The sequence below is a fragment of the Phalangium opilio genome, unplaced genomic scaffold (assembly GCF_054372755.1).
Source record: "Phalangium opilio isolate 3A_F unplaced genomic scaffold, DU_Popi_V2 ptg000540l_1, whole genome shotgun sequence".
NCBI lineage: Eukaryota > Metazoa > Arthropoda > Arachnida > Opiliones > Phalangiidae > Phalangium > Phalangium opilio.
In genome coordinates, this window is record NW_028324244.1 from 2,594,910 (window position 1) to 2,612,905 (window position 17,996).

General features: G+C 38.5%; 2 protein-coding genes across 6 annotated transcripts in view; one reads left to right on the plus strand and one right to left on the minus strand.

Annotated features, from left to right (window-relative positions):
• The window catches only part of LOC149588633 (ELAV-like protein 3), a 269,510-nt gene that overhangs the window by 154,340 nt on the left and 97,174 nt on the right, over nt 1-17,996 (minus strand). The window lies entirely within an intron of this gene.
• LOC149588635 (cytosolic carboxypeptidase 6-like) overlaps nt 7,538-17,996 on the plus strand; it is an 89,236-nt gene continuing 78,777 nt past the window's right edge. Inside the window, exon 1 of the mRNA XM_089862556.1 lies at nt 7,538-7,629. Within this exon, the coding sequence (XP_089718682.1) occupies nt 7,616-7,629 (14 nt within the window). The 5' untranslated portion in view covers nt 7,538-7,615. The remainder of the gene's footprint in view (nt 7,630-17,996) is intronic.

Here is a 17,996-nt window from a genome sequence, read left to right on the forward strand (position 1 = left end):
ATGCTATAACGTTACGCGACATTCAAATGAGCAGCAACCGTCGGACCCGGCCAGACTGAAAATGTCAGCTATTTAGTTTATGGTTATGGCCCGTCATTTTAAATTATACTTAGGGGTCAATCGATTCTTATTTTAACCATAATAAATAACGCTAGGCCTAAAGGATGTACTGTACTTGTACGATGGAGAAGGTACAACAGGATTTGATGATGAAATAGACTTACGGCATCGGGTTTTTGGGGCAATATATATTCTAACCAATCATATAATACCAGTGCAGGGTAATTTTCCCTACACGCGACCTAAAATTTTCATTACCTTCCTAGACAGGGCCTCACGCGATACAGGACCAATTCATCACTGTATTACTTAATTCTCTCATATCATCCCTACAGTAGACATCCTTTCTAAATATAGTCTGATCCTAGACTCGCGCCACGCTCATATAAGTGACTTATTTATAGCCCAAACCAAGGTCGAGGTTACTGAGCCTATTTGCTTTCATTTAGTCAAGGTAGAAAAGTGGTGGTGGTTGTACGTATACACCTATCTACCCTAATCATTGTGGACAGCGAAGGAGGGAGCCAACCGCTCTTTCCCAACTCTTACTAAGAGCTGCGTGGAGTCGTCCATAACTCCATCTTTTCTGGACTGGACTTATTTCGTTCGTCGACTCCTCTCTCTCTCTCTCTCTCTCTCTCTCTCTCTCTCTCTCTCTCTCTCTCTCTCTCTCTCTCTCTCTCTCTCTCTAGCTGCCGGATAAATATTACTCCGTTTATTGAAGGCCTGACGGGGAGCCGAGCTTGAGCATTGCCACTATAAGAGAACCTCAAAATGTACGGTCAAGGGAACTAAAAGTTGAAAGGTGTCGGGTTACGGACGAAGGAAGCCATTCGCCAACGGAAAAAAAATTCTGGACTCTAGACCCTTAATAGTCGTACGTAATAACCCTGTCATCCTTACACCCTCCCCTCTCCCACCCCCTTCATCGTCTCTTCCCACGCGCCATGTTCGGATGACTCGCGACTCGAGTTTGTTCGTGAAGAGACGGGGAATGAAGATGAAGCCTTTTTAGGGGGGTGACTTTTGAAGCGGGATGGGTTTTATATTAATTCGAGGAGAGGGCGCGGATAAACTTCATCCGTCTCGGCTTCCTTGTCGTAAATATCCCTCTTTTGTCCCGAACCTTCTTAGAAGTCTGGACGTGAATTTTCTTCCCGAAAGAGGAGCTCGTATGGATGAAAGTTAAGGCGGAGAGTGAAAGAGAGAGAGAGAGAGAGGAGAACCGAAGAAAAAGTCAAGGAAAAAGACAAGAAGAGGATGGAGGAAGAATCTCTTCACCTTTGACCTCTCTTACATTGCCTCGACACGCTCTACCTTCCAACTCACGACCAACAACCAAGAAAAAAAAGATGTGATTTACTTCAGTATATAGAATCCTATTTATATCGTTCATCCAATGTTACCGTGTTTATCTTATATTTTTTCTCTCTAGATCCATTTTCTTTTCTTTTTATCTCTGAGCCTATATCTACTATCTTTTCTAGTCTTGGACAGAAACTGAAATTCATTTTGGTTTGGGTTTCCACTGATTTTTATTAAGATATGGCCAAGGATTTGATATTTTAGCCAAGAAATTAGCTAGGGTATACCAGATGCATTTACAATTCAAAATAAGTGAAGTGTATAGATTGCGAGCACCTGATATGTTGGCCTACATCCCTTCAAAAAACAAAACAAAAACAAATATTTTGTTTTTGGTTTCACGAAACAAAATCAAAATTGAAAGTCACTTCGTACAGAAAGCGATTCAAGGAGAGAATAAATAAAACTTTCCAACAAACTCGAGCTCATTTCGAGTTGATTTCTATCTTTATTCTCCATTTTTTATTTTGTGTTCTCTTCTCTCCTGGTTTGATTTTATTTCTTTACATCAGAAAACGAGAGAGCCGATTTTAAGCTTGTTGAAGCAAAGGGGGCTTTTTTTATATCTTATCAAATTGAGACCATAAGAGAAATTTGAAAGGGTTGCGATGAAGGTATACTGCCCGACTCGATTGCGAGCACCTCGACGATTCCCAGGCATGTATACGCTCCACTTTCCCAGAATCCGCTCACGTTTTTTTTTTGGTTTCTGATTGCGGCTTTAATGCCTGAGAAAAATAACAGCTGAGACGAATTTCCGTTTACTCCCGTTTTTTTCTTTTTTTCGGGCATTTTTTTTTATTTGGTTTTCCCACGTTGTTGGAAAATTTGCGCGGGAAATGAAAGAAAACGTGGGAAGTACCGCGGATTGCAGTCAGTTCAGTTCCCGCGTACTAGAACAAGATAGTTCATCATCCTTGTAAAAATTGCCACCACTGAAAGAGGAAGGAGGGGCCGAGGCATTCATTTACAAATTGATTTATAATTTCTAGTTCCTTTTTTTCTTCTCCCTTTTTCCAAAATATTACTTATAAGTCAGATTTGAGCCCTCCCTCGCGGATTATAATTAAAACAACAGATGTTTTGGTTCAGGAAATTGTTTTAATTCATCTTGAATGCCAATTAGCTTAAGCTTCAACGTCTCCATGAGGTTTGAAGTATTTATTAGGTAAAGTAAAATTATATACGTTTGTTAGCTTGCTCTTTATGAAAAGGTCCTAATTAATGTTTAACTAATAAAAGCTCCATCCCTATTCTAAAAAAAAAGAATGGACCAAAAATCATCGTTTCATATCATCTCTTTCAAATTCTCTATTGATCATTTATTTTCCATCAAACGCGGTAGTACTTTGAGCAATATACTTCCGAATCGTTTCTATACGTTATTTCGAGAATTCTACTCTATAGCCTAGAATTCGTCGTAAATCTCTCTTCTCTCTCTCTCTCTCTCTCTCTCTCTCTCTCTCTCTCTCTCTCTCTCTCTCTCTCTCTCTCTCTCTCTCTCTCTCTCTCTCTCTCTCTCTCTCTCTCTCTCTCTCTCTCTCTCTCTCTGTATAGGTGTTCCAAAAAAAAGGTAGGGATTTTTGAAATAGGGGGAATGTTATTTCAGAGATCCGCTCCTGATCTATCCAATATATCCTAAAAACCATCTCACGCTCCCAATACCGTTTTCTCTTATAATATATCTCGAATAGTCTCCATGCCTAAACTACAAGTACGGAACGAATTTATCCATTGAGAAGAGACGAATAAACCAACCGAGTTGAGACGCATTCCGAGAAAAGGTATATAATAGGTTGAAATATTTCCACACTGGTGTATTCTGGGAAGGTAAATGGACAAAGATAGGGTGGGGAGTAAATACCCCCACGTTATATAAATTACAAGGACAATATATATATAGAAAAGTCCTAGGAAAGAGTTCCGTTGTTCCAAGAGGATCGTAAAATAGATTCTTTTTTTATTTTGTCATATATCCATTCTTTCAGCCCTCTTCCGAAAATCCTCACCCTCTATATAGGATCAAGATTTTTCTTACCCCTCCCTCCTTTCTTTTCTTATTTCCAATTCTCCTCCACCCTGTTTATTCTTTAAGGACCCTATATAGGTTTGCCAAGGAGATATAAATAATTTTTAGATATTTTTAGATCTATAGTCTTAAAGCAGTTTGGTTTGTCCCAAAACAAATAGGCTACCAATGGATATAAAATAAATTTTTCATTAAGAATTTTGGAAAAACAAGCGGCTGACGATACTATAAACCAGAATGGCTCGATTTGATTTTTAAGACCAGACGATCAACTACCGTAATCCTGATTGGACGAAATAACACTAAAGGATTATGAGCGGAATTTAAGGCGAGAAAATGATTGGTCTAACGAACGCGTTTCGTTTCGAGTCTATGGGATATTTTTGAAACAAAATTTTTAAAGGAGAAAACGAGGATGAAGAAAAAGAAGAGAGAGAAGAAAAAATAGGGATGAAGGCGAAGGATGGATGTAAGAAGCTGAGAATTGAAGATCCGATTGGGCGATATCAATAACAATTGATTCTTTAGCTCGTGTCTGGAAGTTTAAGATTAGAGTGGGCAAGCGAGCTCGACCGAGGCTTAGCGAAGAAGCAGGGACCACCAGGATTTTCTTTGTTCTTAGGATTAAAAGAAGGGGATAAAGAAAGGCGCTCTTTACTCTTCTAACAGTCCCTCCTCCCATTTCCGCTTTATTCTAGCGGTGCCACCACCCGTTTTACAGTTTGTTTGTTCGCGGTTCCTATTTTTAAAGCCCCTACGTCCTCGTCCTCGGTACAGGCGTTGCAGCCTCCTTCCTAGCTCTCATTGTTACCGGCTTTAGAAGAACGAAACAGGCTTAAAGGCGTTTAGTTTCGATTCTCCCGCACGCAGTTTCCTACGCTACGGACTTAAATAAAGAAGAAGAAAAAAGAAAACACTTGTAGAAATACCGCGCTACTTCGATTTTTGGCTTGGTCGAAACCCCTAAAACAATGTAAGTTTGCTCAATGCAAAGGGATCAATTCAGGCTAAAAATAGGCACGGCCAAATCCCTTCCCCATTTTCCGTGGTAAATTAATTCTTTACTCAAATACCAAGTTTATTATAATCGTATATTAAACTCGTTTAGTTGAAATTAAAATTAAAAAACATTTAATGCGCCTAGAAGACAGCTTCTCCCTATAACTTTAGTGTATTGAGAGTGAAACATTTCTACAGGGGCCAATTGAAAATATATGGGGTTAAAAACCCCTAAATGTTGGCTACCCCAAACAAGAAGTTTTGAATTAATTATCTAATATCAACAAAAACATCGACAATATTCAAATGAAATAATTATAATAAAATATAATACGACTGAATAAATATTAAACATTTAATTAACGGCCCTTCTCATCTCATAAATTGCCAGAATTTTCATCAAAATACTCATTAAGTAATAATGAAACGAAACGATAAAAGCGGGTAGAAAAGTAAATAATTACAATGGCCTAAGAAGATGAAGTTCTAAGCGAGTCGAAACGGAATATCAAAATAAGCCCTCGAGCTACCGAAACTCAGAGTCTGTATCGTGAAAAAGTAATCCAACGCCTAACTAATAGTATAAAGAAAACTTCTAAAAATAATCCAGTAATACATCGGGTCACGTTGAAAAGAATTTCGTGACCTTTACTCGCGAAAGAGAAGAAGAGAGAGAGTAGGGTACATTTTTAGCGGGCTTCCATTAAAAATACATTCAAACTTTTGGCCCCCTTTTTAATCAAACAAAAAAGATATAAAAAACAGCCCTAAAAATGGAGTAGGAAGGAAAATTTCTTATTTTTAATTAAGAGCCTGTTTTTGAATCGTCGAAGAAAAAGCGCTGTATTCATTTTATGGAATGGAAAAGGAAACTAAGCATACATTGAATAAGATTCTAAAGACTTGTGGGGTAGAGGAAAATTTGGACACACTTTTATTTAATACGCGAACTCAGAAGTTTGTGAATAGAAGTTATTTTCTAGGCGGGAGCTACTATAGCACGTGGAGTTATCGAATAAGGCGGGAAATGCGAGCACGTGGCATTATGGAAGCCCAAGGGGAAAATTGATTATGATACGGATTAATTTACTTTAAATTATGGTCTACAAAACTGTGGATAAATAGAACAAACCAGACTAAAGAGACGGTGGTGGTCTCGGCATGAGTTCCTCTTTCAGGCTTTGTATATCCATACATTTGAAAAGGGGTTCCATCTAGGGATGCGGGCCAGCCCTCCCCCACACACCACCACCAAGTCTTTTGTGTCCCCTTTAGGTCCCATCTCATCTTCAATGCACTCCCCAGTTTCCAAAGGATAGGGTGAAAATGGCTTTAAAACTAAACAGACAATGAATTCCGAGAGAGTCGAGAGAGAGAGGGAAGACGCGTAGTAGGACTTTTGGGAGAATTTCATCTCTCTCTCTCCATCCTCCTTTTCTCATTCCATCTCCCAGGGCTCCTTTAAGGGTTAATTATGCAACGGAAAACGCGCTGATTAAAAGCCAGTTTAGAATAGACCCGAGCAAAATTCAACGCGTAACCCCCATCTCCCCACAATCCCCCCTTATAAAATGATGAATTCGAAAATGTTGATTTTCCGTATAGTAACCGGGTTCCCTAACGCGATGTATAAACTTTCCTTTTCACTTATTCCTCCAGAAAACTCGGGGATACCTTTAACCCCTTCCGTATGGTATATCCGAATGATGGAGTGATGGCAGTTGTCCGCCTTTAACCGCGTTAAGACCTATACGGATAAATACAACCACAGTCGCTATGATACCGTCCGTAGGCACCGCCGTTCTATGTTGTATATCCAAATATTTCTATGGTGGCAAATTTAAGCGTGAAAAGGCGAGATAGCGCGTACGGGGAAAACTTCCCCTTCGTGCATTTTTCGATGCGGGGGAGTTTTGGGGTTTTAAAATTTGTATTCCGAAGTTTTGACGAGTAAGTCTCGGTCCAGTTGCAGTTTGCGCCGCAATCGAAGCTACGTATTATGATTTTTCTCGAAATTTACTGTCAGAAGTAAATAATTCTAAGACTTATAAGGTGAAACGAAAAACTTTGGAGACCGTGTTTTACTTCAAATTATGGATTTTTGAAAACTCCCTTAGGTTTCCTGAAAAGGCAAATTTCGACTGATTTTGATTGTACCGCGTCGTTTTGTGTTTTAGTCAGCCTGGCGTTATAAAGTCAATCTGACAATCGGCAAAAATGGAATGAAGCGGATTATAAGGGATAGGAATAGACGGTAAGCGGGTTATTAATAATTCACCCGTCATAGCCTTTCGTCGTATTAAAGGGAGGAACGTGAACGCGGACTTATTTTCGATAAGGGTCTCCAATAGGGGGCTATTAAAAGGGCGCGAAACTTTGTTACCCGATACGGGGTATGTCCAGCACCGAACAGATATTTATATAAATATACGAATAGTTTTATACAAACGGAGACAAGCGAGTTGTCGGACATTTGCCATGAAAAGCGTCAAATGCGCGCAAGAACTCTACAGTCATTCTTCAAAAATAAATTTTCAAAGTCGTATATAAATCACTGAAAATTTAATAATTTTTAAACTTAGTCAGAACCGTGTAACATGTAAATTTATATCTTTTGAAAAGTGTGAAAGGTCCAACCTCTCCCTAAAATCACTGACATTTTATTGTTCTTGTCCTTAAATTTGGGTATACCCAACAAATTCGCTTTATTCTTCCCAACCTCGCTTAATTTTACAAAATAAGGTTTTAATCCACGTATCAAAATTGAACATAATGGAAGCCATTAAATATGTCTCCTCTATTCAGCTTTGTTTCATGGACCAATGAACAACGTTTGATGTTTGGGTCATCATCTATTTTGGAAATTTTTCGTCTTTCGCTCTTTTACAATAGAAACCATTATCGAAAATAGCGTCGTAATCAAAACAAACGCCAAAAATGAAAATGGCTTTAATTTCCCACAAAAATTAATGGTTTAGTCGTTCGATTAACTAAAACTTAAAGCGTGGGCTGTTTAAAATTTAATAGCAGTTTAAATTAATTGATCAAAATTTAACTTTAATATATTTTTTTTCTTTGCAGAGAGTGGTTTTCACTATCGTTAACTTCAGCAAATATTTACCTCTGTTTCACGAAGGTTTTACGCCAGTCGTGCGATCGGTAATGCGTCCCAAATGGTAAGTAACGATTTTAGAACACTTTCAGCTAATTATAATAATTATTGTCTAAAATTAAACGAAGCATCGCTAAAGGCCCATTCAGACGTTCCTGTCGGTCGCCACGTTAATTTAGTTTCGGTGATTTCGTCGGTACGTTCATTTTCCTGTTCAGGCGACTTAAAACGAGTGGCGTGTATGGTATGGTTCTTTTTGAACCAAGCCATTTGAATACAAAAACAGCCGAACATCCAAAATGATAAATACTGCAAGCAAGAACCCTAAAACTTTTCAGTTATCGTCTGCTATAATTAAAATCGTTTCACATTCGATCACGCGTCAGTAAGGCGATTTTAGTCTATTCTGAATGGGCCTTTGGCCTCGTACTGCAAAAATTTGTAATCGGATAAAAAAACTTCACTATGCAAGTTCCAAAAATGTGAGAGTGCAACTAAAATCTCTATTCTTTTAAGGCTCTTAACGATTACATAGGGTTTCCCCAGATTTTGTGGTCTGATAACCCACGAAAAGCTAAGCCTAAACAGTCTCCTAAAAAACGAGAGAGAGAGAGAGAGAGAGAGAGAGAGAGAGAGAAGGGATAACCCGTGCACGACCATTAATATAAACCATTACGTGGAATAGGGACCTAAGAGACCAATAAAATTAATTAATAGGCAATACATGACTTATATAACGCTACTTATAATGTACATTTTTCTTCTTCCTCTTATACCAGAAGTTCATAAACAAAAGTTGAAAGTTCAGACTACGTCATAGCCCAGCAAAATTGTCAAGCGTACAACTGCGCAATACATTCATTTATGGATTCCTGTTTAGGCCTAGCTCGATTTTAGCTTATGGTATAGTACCCTATAGAGGAGGAGGAGAAAGTATGGAAGCAATAAAGGACACGATTTGGAAAAGTGCCGGTTTTGGTCCGAAAAACGATTAGACCTAACGAGGGGGCATCTACGTCAGCTACGTAGGCGGGTGGCTTTTTTTAGGCCTAGAGCTAGATTGAACGTTGGGATAAAACGCCTGGACCTTAAGGCCTTATATACTTTCTCCGATTGTTTTCTCTTTTTTTCTTCTTGGCTCCTTATACCAGCATTGGCATGGGCCTTCCTTTTTCCTTTATAGTTAGGAAAAATGAGGACAAATGGCCGGTTTCCGAGAAAGGCAAAGTCCTGACGCGAGATTTATAGATGACCTTACCCTTCTGTAACCTTCCGGAATAGTCTGGTGTCGCTCTTCTTAGAGTGAGTGAAAAAAACAACACTAGGGTTCGAGACCTTGTTACGGGCTATGCTGGAAAACAAGGTGCCTGATCGAATGAGGCCACTGCATGGATACCTTCATTGAACTTTAACCCCGATTGTTTTACTTTGGTTTTGGAGAAATAGGCCTATACGGGCAGAGTCTAGCTATTTTTGTCGGTGCAAAAAGGTCCAGAAAAGGTTAGGAAATGTACCCTATTCAAAATTTCCTTAATTTAAATTTAATCGCTTTAGGAAACTTACTGAAAATAAACAAATTTCAGACCCGATATTTCGTGCCAAAACTAAAACACCCAGAGCCATTAGGGTTATGTTCCTTTTAAGAGAAAGGCTAATGAAATTAACATTATCTCTCTTTTCACGCGTACGTTTCGGTTTGTTTAGATATTTCCTTTGTCCATCCACATAGTAATTGCGAATAAACTTAAAGTAAAGCGTATTGCGGGTAATTATACCCTATAGCTTTCTTTGAAATAATTTTTAAATTACAACGGAAGAAGATTGCGTCACCTTTTGAAATTTAAATAAAGTTTTGTCCTTTAAAATTATTATCAAAAGACGTCCGTCTCTGGCGTAAGAATGAAAAGTGACTCTAAAATCGGTTAATTCGAAAATGATTTATAATAGAAAATCTTGAAGCCGCGGCCCCCGTTTCCCAAACATTCACCCCGTCTTCGTCGCCGAATTAATGAGAATATAAATGAAGAGGAAAAGAGAGAAATTCGAAACCATAAACTCTTAATTTATAAAACGACTTTTGCGGAGAAAACTTTACTAATACACGAGTTTCTCCAGAAGCGAGCGAGGGAGGGAGATAAAAGCCCGCCGCGGTATTCGCGAGGGTCCGGTTAATTGAAGAAAAGCCATTTCATTTTCTAGTAATTTTACCCGCGCCTTCCCTACTTGACCTTCATTAAGAAAAGGCGCGTGTTACATTACACTCGAAAGGGCGCCAATCCAAAGGAGAGTTTTGCGCCAAAATTATTGAAAAGGCGGGTGAACGTACAAGCGGCGCCGAAACACTGAGCGATTTTATAATAAAGACCATAAATTTAAAAGAGGAGAAGATTCGGAATGGGCGACACAATGGGTCACACCGACCCAGAGAGGACGAGGAAAATTAATTGGTTTTCGATGTAATCATTTATATTAAAATGTGAAATAATTAAGAAAAAAGAAGATGGGAGTTTTCTACGCAGTCTCTCCCGAGTCCTAGAGAGAGGTCGGGGTTATATCAATGTTTATTGTTAAGTTTTGGGTTAAAATCACACGTCCGGAAATAGAAAATATTACCGAGATAAATGATTTCAAATTTATGGATACATTAATTATTAAAATACGCAAAAGTTTCGCGCTTTGTTGAAAAGTTTTCAAAATGCAACCTTCCCAAGTCAAGATGACAAGTTGGCTTCTCATACATAAGTGTTGATACTCCGAGGGTAGTTAATGAACAAGTCACCACGCGCACCATCAATCCCCGGCAGCACAAATGTCAAAAGAGTTAATATCCTATCTAAAATCAGTACTCTTCGGAATAAAAACCTTTGGAACAGCACGCGGTTCTGTAAACGATTGTTAGAGAATGGATAGAAATGTGGGATTGTCGAGAAGTTAGAAGGAGAGAAGGAGAACTTGAGTGACATTGGATTGAATGGCCGGGTCCTCTAGAGGGCTAGCTGCCACAACTCGAAACCGTCTCGATCAGCGGCTTTGATAAGGTTAGAGGAATATAGCTAGAAAGAGGTCTGCCACTAGCAGTGACCACCGAAGCTTCTGCAGGTCCATCGAGACATCTCTTTCCATTCGGAATTCGAACAATGGGACACCGCGCCGTCAACAAAAAGACTAGAGCACTCGAAAAGCGATAGAAATTCCAACCGCGCGATCCGCCGAGCAAAAATACACTCGACCAGCTAATTGCGGCCCCGAGGTCACCCACACACATCCTAACTGACCCACCCATTAAGAGACACGGTTAGTTTCCGCCACCTGCGTGGCAAAATTATACGTCAAATAATGTCCAAATTTCAGTTAAATAGGTCACGATTGAATTTCATCTGTCAGATTCAATAGTAAAATATTCCGGAATAAATATAATTTCATCTTGCGCTAATTGAAACGGCCGGGCATGTTTTAGACAAATCAATAATTGAATATATCAGATTTCCGCTCTGCAAAAGCCCAAAATGAATTTAAGGACCGCGGGTTGGAAGGTGAAATACATCTGAGATTATAATTGAAAATTCTCTCCCGTTATGTATATTTGAAAACGGGGAGAATTGACGCGTCTGTTTGAACTTCAACGAGAACTTTAGATAGATTTTGAAATTAGTCCGAAAAGCGAGCTAATTAAGAATTTAGCGGTTCAAAAGTTTCCAATATATACTATACCATAAGTTGATAAGTGATATGTTCCTACCATAAGTACGACACTACCTATACAAGTTCGTAATGCTACTGAGAGACTTACAGCTCTAGCTAGTTAGTTCTAGCAGAACGATAGACAAGCGAGAATTGAAGTACTACACTCGGTGGTTAATTAGTTTTGCAGGACCAAGTTCCATCTAGTTCCTATTTAGTCCGCATTACTAAACCTTACTAGGTATTTACATTACTAAACCTTTGCCAGCGTCTCACTCACCAGGCGTCGCTTTACCTCGAATCTATGACAAGCTCCAGTTTGTAACCAGTGACAAACTTATGGTGAACATGTATCATGAACTTATGCAGTTATACTTGGCAAAATTAAACACGAATATCATTTCGGAAAGATATACAGTACACGGCTCTATTTTTATTTCATTTTCGCTTTTAAATATTTGATTTTTGCTAAATTGGTTAGATTGAAATATATTTATTCTTTATACACATAAGAATGGCGTATAGTATCATTTTAAATTTTCTTTTTTTAACGATTGATAATCAATCGAAAGTGACATTAGAACAAAAGAAAAAAAGAAAGAAAGGAAGAAATAAATAAATGGGATAAAATCACGGGAGTCAAACTCGAATATATCACTTCGGGGGTCGTCAACTATAATGTCTTTAAAATTGATGGAATTTTATATAGAGAGAAAATGATTTAGGATCTGGCTCGCAGGTAATGGATTTGTTCAGGGGGCTTAAAAACGTCCGGCCCAGTTGCTAAAGAGAACAGTTCATAGAACTGAGGCTGCTGCAAGAGGGAGGGGGGTAAAGGATAAAACAATAGAACTATATGACTGAAAAGGGGTGGCAACGTTTTTTTTCTCAACGAATCCGTTTCTATATAGCTTATAAAGCTCCTTAGTACCTGCTATTGGATATCAAAAGCACCGTTATTAAAGTGGACTTTATTCCCTTAGCTAGCTCCAAACTAAATTGATTTTACAGTATTTTTCTCTCTCTCTCTCTCTCTCTCTCTCTCTCTCTCTCTCTCTCTCTCTCTCTCTCTTCGTTCAGTCCTCCTTTCATTCTAAAGTCGATTAAACTTAAGTTATGGAGGATAATATTATACTAAAGGCCTTTTCAGACGATACGACTTTTGACTCTACTATATAGATGGGTTAAAAGGTTGAGTTAGCAAAAATTGGTCAGTGTTCAGTTTATAATTTGGTCATTCCACTTGTCCAAATTCTGTTCACACGACCTTACAAGTTTACTCAACTCAAGTTGACTCATCTAAATGAGTCAAAAAGTCGTTTTGTATGAATAGGCCTTATGTTTATCGGCTAGAAGAGACAACCAGAAAGAAAAATATGGTTAAAAGAGCAAAAATAGGCAGAATGACTTCGAATTAATAAACTTCTGTTATAGCAAATAATCCCGATTGTCTTCGCTTTTGGCTTTTTCCGTTTTTGCGCGGTGTAATGATTTATCCCATCACCCTCTTGTTCCGTTTCTCTTTCTCTCTCTCTCTTTTGTGTGTGTGTGTGTGTGACATAGTTGAACCTTATAGTCGATACAAAAAATGTTTTTTATTTCGTTTCTTGCCGCGTCGCGTGGGATTGAGTTTCCACAATCGACTCGAAAGCCTGAAACGAGTATCCTCCAATGATTTTTTAAAAATGAATCGACGACTAAGACCTTATATACGGACTTCAATCATCTAAACCTTCCCTGTTCATCCCCCCCCTTGAGTTGACTTTTATTCTTTAAAAAGAAAACTCTAAACTACATATTTTGTAATTTGAGGGACAAAATGACACAACTCTAAATCGAAACGTTTTACGAAGAAAAATATATAAAAACAGTTGGTTTAATCTTAGAATTAGTTCTACAGTGACCTCTGACCCCTTTATTCTCGAAAGTCCAATAAGATACTCCGAAATCTTCAAAGCAAAAGGCCTCCAAAAATACCCTTAATTATCTTATCCATTCTCCCATGCATGCAGGTCTAATTTTAAAACGCAAATAGACTTGCAACATTTTAGCAATAATATATATGCATTATTTCTATTCCGTAATACAATATACACACATTCAATATACATCATTCCATATAAAGGCTGAATTGAGACGTGTATACTGTGTATTGTTATTTTTGGATTCCAACCGTTAGTAGAAATATTTCTTTATATTTAAGCTGTATATATACGTCTGGACTTTTGGAATTCTTTGTCTGTATCCATAATCCACGTATATACACCCTTTCCTCCCGTACATCTTACAACTTACAGCTCAATTCCTCGTGTGGATATGAGAAAATCTAGCAATGCTTGCTGGCGAAACTTTGTAGGCAATAGTTTGGGGGAAGGGGGAGGGGGGTAGGCTTCCGGCAAGGTTCTATAGGCTAAGGCAAACTCTGTTTCTTATATATATATTTTATTACGAGCTAGAAAATAAATTGCGGGGACTTTTATATTGCGATAAAAATCGACCGGAGACTGCAGTTTCTGTGTAGACTCGCTTGTGTTTCTCTTCCAATCTCTCTCTCTCTCTCTCTCTCTCTCTCTCTCTCTCTCTCTCTCTCTCTCTCTCTCTCTCTCTCTCTCTCTCTCTCTCTCTCTCTCTCTCTCTCTCATGGCAAAACTCTAGGCACCAAATCAAATCTTCGTTTTTATTTGCTTTCGAGTGCATTGGAGTGTGCCACGAACAAACTCGTGTTGAAGAAGAGAGAGGTTGAGAGGAGGAAGAATGCTGGTCCACTTCTCTCTCCACATCCCCCCGGCCGCCTCATGCTTCACCCAAAAACTTTGAACGCTAAAATAACAAAAGAAAGCTAACAAGGCGATTCCAAATCTCCTGTTTCTTTTTCCGCTAACTTCTCCCGGGGTCCCGCTCGCTTCTTTCTCAGATTCTTTTCAACCGCGCGGCTTTTCTCAAACCCCCTATAGATGAGATGGATGATTCTTAAGCGTGTATGGCCCAAATAAAACAATCATAGCTTCATATCGCGTGTCAATAAAACCCAAGGGACTTTATTTCAATGGGTCACGATTGCAACGCGCAGAGGGGTAGCTAGTGGACTCGGCTAACCGACAGTGCTCTAACTATTACCATATTACCTAACCCAACCAGTGTATCGAGAGAATTTGCCAACTTTACGCGGAAGGGTTTCTTCCCAGGCCGGGATCGAACCCGAGACCCAGTGAAGAAGTCGAAGGGGGCAAACCGTCCCATCTATATTTGATCATCCGCCTTTTTTTGATAGGGTATTCTTTCGACAACCGGTCTTAGTTCTTCATCTTCGAGGCATAGTAAAGTCTCGATTTAGTTTAGTACTCGAGGTTAGGCTTAACTAGTCGCCGCCAATCTCTAGCGGCAATCACCATCTTCACTTCTGCGCCCACTCGTACTATGAGAGGATTACTCGTTTTGCCCTTATTTTATAGGGCCCACTCTTCTCTCTCTCACATCCCCCATCCCATGCATCTTAGCGGTGTCTTTTATTTTCCATCCAAGTTCTTATTCTTCATCTTCCTATAGGCGCGTGCTGTAGCTCTCTATTTTTACGTCGTATTGTTTGCAAGTTTTATTGGAAGAGGCTAAATCAAAGGTTTATTAAACCTAAAACATATTCTTCCATCAAAAAAGGTTAAGGGTTACCAAGAGCTCAGACGAGACGAGTTGATCTATGAATTTCCGAGGTTGGGTAAATAATTCCGGCGGCGTTCCTTCATTACATTTTCCAAAAACCAAAATCGACAAAGAACTACCTTGAATCCAACGAGTTTCGCGAGAGATACATTGAATAAATTGGAAAAATCTAGGCCTAGTTTAAGTTTGACTGCATGGGTTGCCTTGCCTACCTCTTCCCCGGGTGGTTATTTTAATTGAAGTACGTGGCTTTTCTAGACTCTAGTAAAGAGTATAAGTTCGAGGGTTTAACCCTCCTCAATCCTTTCTCTCCTTAGGGTGAAACGTGATCCTGATGCTTGTCGGGGAAGTGAACAGAGAGTGAGAGAGAGAGAGAAAGGGAGAGAGATGGCATTTTATTTTCTTTCCTGGGGTCTATTCGAGTACCCGTTGACTCATTCTTTAGTAGTCTCCGTTTCTTGTCTCCCCCAATTCAGGAACTTTACATAAAACCACGAATATCCCAAATTATCCCCTGAATATTATCCAGATCTTCTGAAAGATTTAATTCCTTTCGAAGATAAGCTAAATTCTAAAATTTTCAGTTCGCAATTATGGATAAACATTCATGGTACAAATGAATGGCGTCTTTTTAATAAGAAAACAGGGGAAATTTCTAATCACACGGTAATTATTGAAACTCCCTAATGATAGCCCGGCAAACTCTCGAGACTTCATCTTTTATTTTGCCAAACGAATCTCTTTCTCTCCGCCGTATAGTCTCCGTGGGTAATTTTAAAACTCGATTTAATTGGAGTTTTACAAAACAAGTAGAAAGGAACAACAATTAATTAAAGGTGTAATTCATTAGAGGAGAAAAGGCTTAATATAATAAATGTACGGGAATAATATGTATAGAATGAAGTTTTATTCTCTCTCTTTCTCTCTCAGTCAGAAAACTTTCGCGAGGTACTAAAACTTTCTAGGACTTTGACCAGCCAATTGATATCATGACCACTCTATATCCCTAATTAATAAATCGCGAAGGAAAACAAGTACTTTCTTAGAATTAGGCCAATGCTAATTAAAAATTAGCATATCAAACTAAGGTGAATATAATTTCATACAAAGCGAATGCGCCATGTATGCAATGAACCGGGTAGCCTAACCTTATTGATTTTTGGGATGTTTATATGAAAACGTGTTTACAACCAAAGCTAGGCCTATTCTATCTAGAGAAGGTATACTATAGTCCCTTAAAATTACGATGTAAACAGATTATAATTCCCCCGCAAACGGATTTAATCGAGAGCGGCTCAGGGTGTACAGATCGCTTTGCCAATTACTATACGATATTTCCGAGTGTATATTCCATGCAAGCTTTCTGAAATATCACGTTCAACGATAAGCCTTTAATTAAATACACATTAAATATAATTCAACCTCAATTATAATAAGAAAGAGCTGGTTTAATCATGTCTATCCGTCTGTTTGTAACAGCAATCAGTTAAACACGCTTAAAATTATCGTCTTTATTTAAAAGACCATAACGGACTTTTCAGACTTAAATATAGAAGGTTTCGTAACCCATCTTATAAACTTAAGAATACTGTAGGTTTTGAAACCTTACAAAAACTACAATTTCTCCACAAAGCCCAACTCTCTCCTTCGTTCTCTATTTCTCCACAAATTTATTAAATCCCCTTTCTTAAACGAGCATTAAACCGCTGCAGCAATGACGCAATCCCAAAAAGCGAAAGGAAAAAATAAAAGAGAGTAAGAAAAAACCGTTTTAGTAAACCCCCTTATCCGCGTTTTAAAATAATAGCATTTTTTGCGACCAAGAGGCTATAAAAACTAGTAGCGGGGAGAATGTCGCTCTGGAAAGAAAATACGTCTCCAGAAATGGTATGGAGTACGGAGAGGAGAACCTAGAAGGAATTCCTAGCCTTAAAGATGCAATTTCCAATTTTAAACTTGCATCTATCGCCAGATTAAAGAAGAGTCAACGGAAAAAAGAAATATTTCACCCTAGCGAAAAGAAAAACGTATTTTGAATTGAGAAATTGCGTATTGATTACAAACTTTAACTAACAAATAAACAGGGGGAAAATCCCAAATCTATTCTATTTATATTGTTTCGGTTTAATAAAACAAATAATTAGAATAATTTCGTCTAAAGTAATCAAGATATAACAAAATAAAAGTACCTAAAGACACTTGAACAATTTTTCCCCTCAGGTGCATTTCCTCTTTAAACTTTTTGTGAAAGAAAATATACCTAAGAAATTTTGTTTTGTTACATTTTCTTCTAAGCTATATAGGCAATAAATTCGAGGAGATTTTAATGATTTTATTTTGTACAGTACTATTTTTAGAGCTGAATGGAATGGATTTGTATAAACGTGTTTACTCATCGTACAAAATTACATCAGGGCCGTGAAATTTAACTGAGTCAATATAGGCCTACTTCCACGAAATACTCTATCTTTCTTTGTAAGGAATTATTCGTACAGCTTCAACCCGAGTAAATAAAAGCCCACCATGATTTAAATTTAGAGAGGAATTGCCATAGGCTCATCGAATTAAACGTAGGTACGTTACAAAACTTATTTTGTTAACATATTATGTCCCAAGGAGTTCTTGGTAGAGGATAGGTTAAGAAAATGTTTAATAAGGGGGAAAAAAGTAAAAGATAGTCGGATTTAAAAGAGTCATTTCTTCCTTGGCAATCTAGATTGGTTTTTAAAGCAAATAATGACTCTCTTTAGGCCTTGGCTCCTATATCAGAGAGAGAGAGGGAGAGGGAGAGAGAGAGAGAGAGAAGGGCGTAATCCCGGTCGTAGATAACACGACATAGCCAGTCAAGAGAAGGGCTTTTGGAAAGCGAGGATAGGGGGGGGGGTGGTATTCGAAACAATGAGTATGAAGAGAAGGGGGGGGGTTCTCTCTATAAATAGAATGCAAATGTCCAAAAGGCAGCCGTCGGAAAATGCGATTAAAGGAGGGAGGTCCCGCGGGCTTTTAGGATAACGTCCCCAAATTAAAGAGTTACGGACACGATTTCTCGATCCCGTTGTGCACAGACTCCTCTTTTAAATACGTCCTCCAATC